Source organism: Stigmatopora argus, chromosome 16 (assembly GCF_051989625.1).
Source record: "Stigmatopora argus isolate UIUO_Sarg chromosome 16, RoL_Sarg_1.0, whole genome shotgun sequence".
Lineage (NCBI taxonomy): Eukaryota > Metazoa > Chordata > Actinopteri > Syngnathiformes > Syngnathidae > Stigmatopora > Stigmatopora argus.
Genome location: NC_135402.1, coordinates 8,172,251 through 8,183,516, shown reverse-complemented (window position 1 = coordinate 8,183,516; position 11,266 = coordinate 8,172,251). Strand labels below are relative to the sequence as shown.

General features: G+C 39.4%; 1 protein-coding gene across 19 annotated transcripts in view; it reads left to right on the top strand.

Moving 5' to 3' along the window:
• Positions 1-186: 186 nt before the first annotated feature.
• dnm1a (dynamin 1a) overlaps positions 187-11,266 on the top strand; it is a 39,899-nt gene continuing 28,819 nt past the window's right edge. For 15 of the 19 annotated variants that reach the window (XR_013305662.1, XR_013305661.1, XR_013305660.1 and 12 more), the window contains exons 1-9: positions 187-551; positions 5,604-5,677; positions 5,875-6,024; positions 7,130-7,333; positions 7,964-8,062; positions 9,331-9,491; positions 9,564-9,706; positions 10,688-10,823; positions 10,897-10,964. Coding sequence is in view for 16 of the 19 variants with exons in the window: in XM_077623581.1 (XP_077479707.1) it covers positions 391-551; positions 5,604-5,677; positions 5,875-6,024; positions 7,130-7,333; positions 7,964-8,062; positions 9,331-9,491; positions 9,564-9,706; positions 10,688-10,823; positions 10,897-10,964 (1,196 nt within the window). In the remaining 3 variants the exon portion in view is untranslated. The remainder of the gene's footprint in view (positions 552-5,603; positions 5,678-5,874; positions 6,025-7,129; positions 7,334-7,963; positions 8,063-9,330; positions 9,492-9,563; positions 9,707-10,687; positions 10,824-10,896; positions 10,965-11,266) is intronic. The other 4 variants (XM_077623586.1, XM_077623588.1, XM_077623587.1 and 1 more) reach the window with 1 other exon arrangement.

Sequence of the window (11,266 nt, the reverse complement as noted above, 5' to 3'; positions counted from 1 at the left end):
CATGAATCCTTAAACGTCAAAATTTAGAGTTAACTCAATATTTAAAAGGGACAAACACATTTGTGTTAATAAACGTCACAATATCTTCAGAAGGACAATTAATTCCTGGTGTCTCGTCACGCAAACGCTCACAGCAGAGCGGTGTTTCCACCTAGCGGAGAGAGTGTGGAACTACACGCAAGGAATTTTCCACGGGCAATACAGCGCTGTGCAAAGGAGAGCTCATCCTCACCCCTCATCCTCCCCCCCTCCCTTCTGCCGTGCTCGGTGGAGGAGAAGCGCCGAGGCGATTCACGCGCACCAGTGACGTCGGGCTGCGGCTCCGAATAGAACCCAAAAAGGGGGAAATCAAGCTGAATACATCCGTCGAGGACTGCACACTCGTCCGCGATGGGGAACCGGGGTATGGAGGATCTCATCCCCCTGGTGAACCGCATGCAGGATGCCTTCTCCGCCATCGGTCAGAACGCCAACCTGGACCTGCCCCAAATCGCCGTGGTGGGCGGACAGAGCGCAGGGAAGAGCTCGGTTCTGGAGAACTTCGTGGGCAGGTAAGTGCATTTCAAGGATATCATCCATTTATGTAATAACCTCATGCATTGTCCCCCACCCGCCCTCCTCGTTCCATTCCTCCTTCTGTCGTCTCCATTTAGCGTAAAATCGCGATAATCGAGCATACATCCGGAGGGTTATTTTTTTTTTTAGGCCTTTCATAGAAAAATCCTGATTAAGATTCTCCATTAGGCGTATGGTCCAATTGGAGAATATTGTCAAGGCCTTGCCAGACCTGTGGTGGGTAAACCTTGGTAGGTGGCCTTCATATGTCCCATTTGTGCATTTGCTCTTGCGACGGTCACTCAGTTAGATTTTTTCTTCTTCAAATATTGCACATGTTGTTGTTATTTTATTTTTTGCTTTCTTATATTTGGCTTCCAATTAAAAAATGGGCCACTTCCTATTATTTTTGGGCCATTTTCAGGTCCATTCATTTGTTTTCTGTTAGAGGATTTTGGATCACTCACTGTGGATTTAGCCCATTTTTAGGTGATTTCTTGTTGATATTATTTATTTTCATTGGAAATGAATATGGACATTGGAAATAAATGGGGTTGTTTTTGTTCAATGTTGGTGGACTTGTGATTTTTTTGTCGTTGTTGCAAAAATAGAATACTATAACACGTTTGTGTGCCTTGTCTTTGGGAGTTTTGTTATGTTTATGTGATTTGGCTAACAAAATGTTGGACAAGATCCATTTTGAAAGCTAACATTTTGAAATCTTAGGAACAAATGTGGGTTTTTTTATGGGCAAAATACCATTTTTGGGTTATGCTTCATGATGAGCTTTAAGTGCTTCTGGCTCAACCCTTCCATCTGCTCTGTTGGCCAACAAAGCTTAACTAGAAGTACTCAGATAACATCAACATGGCACAATTATTTAAGAACATGGGAGTTTAACTCGTTGGTTGTCATCCAAATCCATAATTTCACTTTTAAGTGCCATATGATTAGACGTCTATCCTTGTCAACGGCTTTGGAGGAGTAAATGCACATAAACGAGGACATTTTCTGCTGCAAGCAAGGTCAGGCTGAGCGTAGAAGGCTTTACTGTAGCTTCAACCTAGGGTAGCAGCACTCTATTCCAAATTAATCCAGTTTAACAAACCTAACTCCAACCCTTTCAAGAAGATTATTTGATATTCTAATTGATTTAAAGCTGTTTTTTATGTCTCATTAGCCATGAAAAATGTCCACTATGTTGGCTCCAAGCACATTTGTTTGGCAACAGATGCCTACTGTGCAAAGCCACGTGGCCACAAGTGCTAATCCTCAATTTAGCAGGTGAAAGAGGCATTACTCTTGATGCTACCTTGTGCAAAGAAGGTTGGTCAGTTTGTAAAAGTGAAGTTCATTTAGTATTTCATCTCATCCCTTTATTTGAAGTGGTACTACTGTATACTTTACGATTGCTGACTCATCATTGTGGAGCACAATATTAGTAAAAAAATAATTTGTGCTCATCAAAAAATAAGGTGCACCTGCCTTAATATAATTAGCTTTTGCAAAATCCTTTTTCTACTTGTATAAATATTTCCGGTTGTGACAATGTGTCAATTATTTTTTGTATACTAAAATTTTTGGGGAGATTTCTTTTATTTAGCAATGGCACACAATTATTGCTTGTCTGCAAATTTGAATTTGCAACACAATTTTTGTCGCAAGAAAAGGTTTTTTTTTTATCAGCAAACATCGAGTTTTTTGCGAGTGCACCATTTTTTTCTGCCAAAACAGTGTCATAAACAACCAATCAGAACATGGCTTATGGCTTCCCGAGCCAGCCAATAGGGTGTGGTGGGTGGTTCCTGCACCCTCATCCTGCCCCCAGCTTCGTTGTCATCGGACTGCGGCGAAGTCTCTAGTGCAAATGGGACTCCGTTCTCTCTCCTAAATCGTCATGGCAACAGCATCCACCTAATTACTGCGCCGTTACCCGAGGGAGTCACGATCACGCTGAGAGTTGAAGAGGGGAAATACGAAACATTATGACACAAGCATACTAAGATTTCAAGCTTGTGTTGAGCTAGCATCTCGCTATGCGCGTGTCCTATGCTGACATTGTGTGTCATCTCATCCTTCCAGCTCAACATGGCGCCCCTCCTCCCCAGGGTCTTATTATGGTGCGCGTTATCAGCCAAAAACACAGTTGTGGCTACAGTTCCGGCTTTTTTTGTCTTCACAATTGCATTGTGGAGCATTTTGGCAGTAACGGGACACCACGCATGTTTATTTTGGCTCTGGTCCGGAAAGAAAGGCTTTGCCCTCTATACTGCAGCTTCCAGTCAGCAAAAATCAATAAGGAACGCATGGGCGATAATGCGCATAATGGCAGGGAGACAACTCTATTCACGTGACGACAAAACATTAGCTGCACTTGCACTTCATCCTTAAGCATTACAAAAGATGTATTATGAATGTATCATGATCTTTTTACAGGCCTGTCAAATTGACGCTCAGGTTGTTGTTGTTCTTGCGCACACTGACTTGGAAGTCTAATTCTGCGTCACATGAGGACGGATTGTTTTGAAAGTTGGTAGCAATGCAGAACGGGTTAGTATTTATCGATCATTGGAGCCTGATATTCTTATTTCTTTTTTTTATCAGGGTGGAATAGTGGATTGTGGAATCATTAGCCAGTAGCAGGCAGGAGGGACTTTTTTTGGGGGAGTCATGCTCATTTCTCGTGCTTGTGTCATTTCTAGGCAGAATGAGTCGAAAAATTACAAAAGGAAAATAGTCGAGATAGAATACGCTTCTATGGTGCCTTTTTTGGGGCGTATAGGAAAAACGAAATATATTCATTATTATTATTATTCATTCCAAGGACATTGGCTGCCATGGAACTCGACATATTAACACATAAACATCCGATTCATTTGAACTGGGACTACTGACAGGCCTCCCAGTCCAAATGAAACGGACGTCTACTAGTGACAAACTCTTTTAAATGATTGGGTAACCAAAAAATAAGGAGATTTTTCACACTTTAATGAGTGTACAGGTATTTTAATCATACTGATGTTGGACATGATGACATTTTTTGATACATCCGCTCATCACAACCAAGTATTGTTTCTGGAGTAAGGAGATACTAAATCTATTAATGCCATGGAGGAACCATTTTATTCGTATCCTGTTTATTACAATTGCAAGAGAGCTCACATGCTGTGTCGTAACTCACACTAATGACTTATCCCGCCATCACAATTCCATCCCCCCTCGACAAGATTACGTCCACACAACGTAGCCTTAGCGTTGCCATATTACATAATATAGCCAGTGACGGCCTAAAGCATTATGACGAATTATGGCAGCTTCACTCATTCTTCACTCATTTTTATCCGCTCAAATAAAACGTAAGGACAAGACCAAGAAGAATTAAGTCGACGTGAATCAAATCTGTCATCAGCCGTAGTTTCATACGCGTTTGGCTGTTTCCCGGTCTCAAATGTTAAACTATGAAAACGCGAATAAAGTATGTGCAAGAGTGTGTGAGACAGAGGAGGAGCGCTATAGGGGATTAACTCTAATCTCGCTTTCTATCTTCCTGCATTGGCTCAGCGTTAATCTGCAATTCGCCTTTTCATTGGCTCCTCGTGCACTTGTTTATGCTTTAAAAGTGCTTGCGATGTGAAAGTTTCATTCATGAACCATGTCATCCAATGCAGTCCTCAGTTTTGTTGGATGTTCTCTGAAAAGCTTTAGGTTAACTATTTGCGTGGGAGAATTTGTAGATTTTGTGTCCCGAAAGACATTTGCTATTTATTTATTCAGACGGTTCTCTCTACTTTTTTAAGGAGACAAGAGGAAAAGACGAAGAAAGATAAATTAAATCAAATTAAGAACAAAACTGGCTAATGTTATTTATGTTATCGGCATATTAACTGTCTTTTGTGGATGTTTTGATGTATGAATTATGGGCTTTGTTATTGTAGTGTACTTTCAGGGTACTTGCTGTTTATTTTGGGATATTTTGTGTACATTTTTGGGGTAATTTCTTGCCGAGATTTCCAGTGCTGCACTAGCTAGTACACAGAATAGAAAGCCTATGAATGGAATGCTAGCAGACTGCAAAAATAATTCTGGTTGTGACATCATCTTCCGGTTGATTTTTTTCAGTAGGTGGGGCTAAGGCAGCTGGTAAAAGAAGACTAGTCATTTGGATTTAATCTTATTATGAAGCCTTTTCTGTCATATTTTTTGGATGGGTTTCTTATGAAAACAGTCTGTTATTTTAAAGTCACTTGTAGCATTTCATAGCAACTTTAGATGCTGGCACAGACAATTATTTTGGTAATATTGCATTGTTTTTCTTTTAGTATTAGGCCCACATTTTCCTGACTCTATCTTCTATTTTAGAGATTTCCTTTCTCTTGAATAAGACGACATTTTTTTTGTAATGGAGACACAATCTCTAATGTGCTCCGATACTCAAAGTAAATTCACATTTAAGAAAAAAACATCACCACACATCAGTGAATTGAAATTGTCATTTCAGCTGGTAGAGGCACACACACACACACACACACACACACACACACACACACACACACACACACACAAACACACACACACACACGTTTTTCATTGACGTTACATAATAGATGAAACCCTGCAGAAAGATCACAGTCTATGAATATTGTTTGTCCCTCAAAACATGTTTATACTTGCACCAGTAGGCCTGTTTAAACTATTTTCACCACCTTTTATTCACTTATTGTTGAATTTATTCGACGGCATCTAAAAAAAGAGCACATCAGCGCATACCGACGTTGATTAAAATAACACGATCGAGAGTAAAAACACAATAAAGCCTTCAGAAATGAAATGAAATAAGACATGCAATGCATGGAGTATCATAGCAGAAATATACAGTAATTCAAACAATAAAGATACACTATCTTACAAGTTAAAGTTGGAATAATGCAAAAAGAAGCAAATGTACTTACGTAAGCGCAGACAAATTACTACTCTGTTCCTAATTTAAATGAATTGATTCCATGACTTGGATGATATCACTCACTATCTTACATATTGTTCTGTTTTAGGGATTTTCTTCCACGGGGCTCTGGCATCGTAACCCGTCGTCCTTTGGTCCTGCAGCTGATGAACTCTCCCACAGGTAAGTAGAAACCCAACGGTCAAAGTAAATCAACTCGTTGGCTGCCATTGACGTCTGCTGGCGACAAACGCATGAAAAGAGCCACATGATTGGACGCCTGTCATCGTGTTGTGGATTTTCGCATGCTGCCCCATTAGAAGAATTAGGATGTAATTGTTGGCCATTTTTTGACCTTTGCTCTTTCTCGCGTATTTTAGAGCATGCCGAATTCCTGCACTGCAAGGGGAAAAAGTTTACAGACTTTGACGAGGTTCGACAGGAGATCGAGGCTGAGACTGACCGCATCACCGGTGCCAACAAGGGCATCTCGCCCGTTCCTATCAACCTGAGAGTCTACTCCCCTCATGGTGAAGATTTTTTTCTATATGAATTTACACATCCATTGATGGATTTGATTGGTGTATTTATATTTAGCATTGACAATTGTTGATAACTTTAGCATTGGCGGCTATAGATGACTTTTGCATTGGCGGCTATAAATGACTCTAGCATTGTTAGGCATAGACCACATGTGTCAAAGTGGCAGCCCCGGGGCCAAATCTGGCCCGCCGCATCATTTTGTGTGGCCCGGGAAAGTAAATCATGAGTGCCGACTTTCTGTTTTAGGATCAAATTAAAATGAAGAGTATAGATGTATATTAAATATCCTGATTTTCCCCCTTTTAAATCAATAACTGTAATTTTTTGATCATTTTTTTCTGTGTTTTTAGTTCAAAAATCATTTTGTAAAATATAAAAATATTAAAAAAAAGCTAAAATAAACATTGTTTTAGATTTATTAAAAAATGGAATATTCAGGGCTTTTAATCCAGTTCTTTTAATCCATTTATATAAAAAAAATCAAAATATCTAAAATGGTCCGGCCCACATAAAATCGAGTTGACGTTAAAGCGGCCCGAACAAAATATCGAAAACAAACCAATAAAAACAAAATAACCCTAACAGCTAAAAATGCAAAAGAATGGAAAAACTGTGAAAAAAATGGAAATTTGTAAATGACAAGAGAACTGCAGTAAACCGAGAAACTGCAAAAAAGACTGAAAACTTGTGACAAAAACAAAAAAAATCCAAACAAATGTAATATAGAAAAAAAACTGAAAAAAGCTACACTACAAACTGAGATAACTGTAAAAAAAATAGAACAAGTGAGATCAACCAAAAAACTGAGAGGAAAATTAAAAACATGTTTTTTTGTCAAATTAAGATAAAGAATACCATAGTTTTTTTGGGGGCGATATGATTGGGAGTGCAGATGGTTGTTTGTCTCTGTGTGCTCTACGACTGACTGGCGACCAGTCTAGGGTGTAGTCTGCCTTTCACCCAAAGACACCTGGGTTACATATTTGCCCCCCAAAAAACAACAACAAAATAACTTATTTAAAAATGTCTTAATGTAGCTTTGCAAATGATCCCCAGAATTATTAAAGAGATTTGACCTTTTCCTTCTGGCAGTGCTCAACCTGACGCTGGTGGACCTGCCTGGCATGACCAAGGTGCCCGTAGGGGACCAGCCAGCTGACATCGAGGCTCAGATTCGAGACATGCTTCTGCAGTTTGTCACCAAGGACAACTGCCTGATGCTGGCCGTTTCGCCAGCCAACTCCGATCTGGCCAACTCGGACGCTTTAAAGATTGCCAAAGAGGTCGACCCGCAGGGTGAGTGCATTTATTTATTCATTCTAAAGTTGACTACTTATTCGTGTGCACTTTGTAGTGAAGCTTTAAATCTCATTGACAATAAAGGGAATTAATTCAATTCAATTCTATTGAAAGTGGATTACGTTATATACAATTCAAACATCTTCTTTAAATAAGAAATTAATAGCCATGCTAAATTAAATGAACAAATTGAGCCTCGCAAACCTTGACACTACCAGCAGGATTTTTTTCTGATATTCTGAAAAGGTATTTTGCCAGATTAGCATACTTTATCCGATTATCTAATATAGTGCCTTTCCACCTTATAATTTTTGCTCAACCTGCTTTTTAATACTTATAATACTTGTTAGATTGTAGATGTAGTGATGCACTTAACTCCACATAACGTACTGCATTTTATAAAGTGGTGTGACGGACTTGGATGTATACTAGTGGTAAACTCATTTAAAATTATAGCAGAAGGATGATTGGCTGGATATATATATATATATATATATATATATATATATATATATATATATATATATATATATATATATATATATATATATTCATATATATGATGTATTCATAAATATATTCATATATATATATATACCTACTTTGTGTGTATGTCCTGCATTGTAGGAATGAGGACAATCGGCGTGATAACTAAACTGGACCTCATGGACGAGGGGACAGATGCCAAGGACATCCTGGAGAATAAGCTGCTTCCACTCAGAAGAGGTAACACACACACACGCATGCGCGCACACACACGCACAGACACACGGACACACTCACACACGCACACATTCTTACATTGACACGATTTCCAGACTTTTTTATCCACTAGTGCCTTCTTGTGGCAGCATGGCAGTTCAGCACAAAAAGTCCAAGGTCTTCAGCAATTTGGCCTAGACGATAAAACGATGTTATGAATTAATTCGAGTATATTTTTTAATGTGGGTAATTTAAAGCATAATTAATTTTAGGTTTTGTTGTTATTTTGTGTCAAAAATTACATTTACTAACCGGTCATTCAATAGATTTTTGCAGGACGAAAAGTTTCTTGAATATTATTTTGTGACTCTTTTTAGTACAATTGAAAATAAATTTGATTGCCTAAACGTCACATTTTGGTTCTTGAAAACCACAACCTACATTTAAAATCAAAGTGTGCTAATTAAACTAATTTAGTTCATTACTATATACAGAATGTGATTAATCGTGATTAAAATCAATAAATATTGCCCTAACATACTATTATAAATCCTTATTTTTATATATTTTGTTTTGAATAACGTGTTCAGATGAGCACATAGAAGGGGAATTTGAGTCTTTATGGGCTAATCAATTTTAATGTTCCACATAGCAGATTGATTTTTTAAAATGATTGTATCATTTATTTACGCCTCAAATTAATAAAATATGAACAAAAACACTTTACTCATGATCCTAAAAGAACACTCTAAAGTATTTTTCCCATAGCATATAACTCATTGTCTGCCATAGACACCAATCGGCATCAAATTCATTTAAACCAGGAGAACTAGCTAATGTTTCAGTACCATGGACAGCATTAGACGTCCATTTAATGAATTGAAATGATGAACGTAGCACCATCAATATTGGCCAATGAGATCTACGAGAGCCTTGTAAAGGGTTAAACTTGTTTTGCACTGTCTCTGTCTCCGTAAGAACGTGAGGGGGAGAAAGAAAATTATATAGAAATCAAATTTAAGTGAAAACAATTGGACACTATATTTTTAGGCCATACTGCCTAGCAGCGACACTCAAAAGTAATTCGATGAAGGGGGGAAAAATGAGGGGGGTGGGCAGGGTAATAAAATAGCGGTCTAGCATTTTGCTGAGGTTGTACTTTTCTTTTCCGCTTGCACTTTGGTTTGAACCCACACATTTAATATTTTCCATAGTCTGTGCTATTTCAATGTCTACCCCCCGGCCTTTCCAGTCCCAAATGTATTTGGACGTATTGGTTCTTTTGGGTTAAGGCTACATTGGCGTGGTGAACCGGAGCCAAAAGGACATCGACGGAAGGAAAGACATCGGCGCCGCCCTGGGCGCCGAGAGGAAGTTCTTCCTCTCCCATCCGGCCTACAGGCACCTGGCGGAGCGCATGGGTACAGCGTATTTGCAGAAAGTCCTAAACCAGGTGGGTGTAGAAGCAGGTGATTTGAAATCAACTTCAAAGTTGCTGTCTAATACTGATTTTTAAACTGCTCAGCAACTCACCAACCACATCAGGGACACGCTGCCGGCTCTCCGGGCCAAGCTACAAAGCCAGCTCCTTTCCATCGAGAAGGAAGTGGAGGAGTACAAAAACTTCAGGCCTGACGATCCGTCTCGGAAGACTAAAGCTTTGCTCCAGTGAGTTATTACCACCCCTGACCTTCGGCAGTCAGTGTGGAATAACGTTTAGGACTAGAAAGTTCAATTTCTGCAGAAATTGTGTGGGGATTTTTTGCGCTTCTGCTTTAACAAAAGTCCCATGGGTCACTTCACACTTGATTTGGGGCATTTTTCAGGTCAGGGTCATTTCTTTTTGATTTTGTTTGCAAAAAATAATGTTTTTGTAGGTGTTTATGTGCCATTGGAAATGAATGGCAGTAATCAAAATGGGAAAATGTACAGGAACATTTTTGTCAAATTTTGGACAAACTGTACTTTTTGGCAGAACAGGCGGATAACTTTTGTTCTCTTTGATTTTGTGAATGATTTGGTGTGTGAATTAGGCGAATTGGACCAAAACAGAGGACACTTAGCATTTTAATAATTGGAAATTTGACCATCATTTCTGGACTATAACTTGCTCTGGAATAAGAGTCAAACAAGTCAAAAAATGTCTCAAATGCTTAAATTTAAATTCAAAATAAACAATGTTGATGGACTTGTTTGCAGCAACTACTATTGTATGAAATAAGTGTAGTAATATATGAAAAGAAGTGAAGTACAACATAGTAGGCAGCACTAGGCATGCAAAATCATTCATTTTCTGCACCGCTTATCCTCACAAGGGTCTGAGGGGGTGCTTGAGTTGCTCCCTGGCAGTAGGTTGGGTACACCCTGAATTGGTTAACAGCCAATCTCAGGGCACAATGAGACAAACAACTATTTACACACACACATAGACACACACATACCTACTAAGGACAATTTAGAGTCTTCAACCAGCCTCTCATGCATCTTTTTTTACCACAATGCCTAGCTTACTTACCACTAAACAGAAAACGATATCCATTTTTAGCACAGATTTGTAACACATTTTACTCCAGAAAATTCCCTGGCCCGTGTTTTTGCAATATTCGTAGAAATATCTGATTTTCCCCTCACCGGATTCTCGACATTCAGGATGGTGCAGCAATTCTCGGTGGACTTCGAGAAGTGCATCGAGGGATCCGGGGACCAGATCGACACAGCTGAGTTGTCCGGAGGCGCCAAGATCAACCGCATCTTCCATGAGCGCTTCCCCTTTGAGCTGGTCAAGGTGAGTAACCCTTGATTATTTTTTGTCACCAATTCTCAAACAAAATGAAACCGAAATGCATCCTCCGTCTCAGATGGAGTTTGACGAAAAGGAACTCCGCAAGGAGATCAGCTACGCCATCAAGAACATCCACGGCATCAGGCACGTTCGTCCTTGCACTCACCTCCACATCATGAGCACCTCCCTCACCATCTTTTTCCTGATTTATCTTAGTCACCTCCGTTACATCAATGTGACAAACATCAATGAGTTTATCACTAGTCGACGTCCAAGCCGTTTGAAGTGGGAGGGTAGCAGCGAAAAACACTAAAAAGAATAGAAAGGAAAGAGACACCGATGCACATCGGTAAAGCTAAGTTAAATCATTACATGAAATCGCCTCGCTCACCATTTTGTTTGCACACAGACTGTTCGTCGCCGACAGTTAAAGTCAAACAACATCC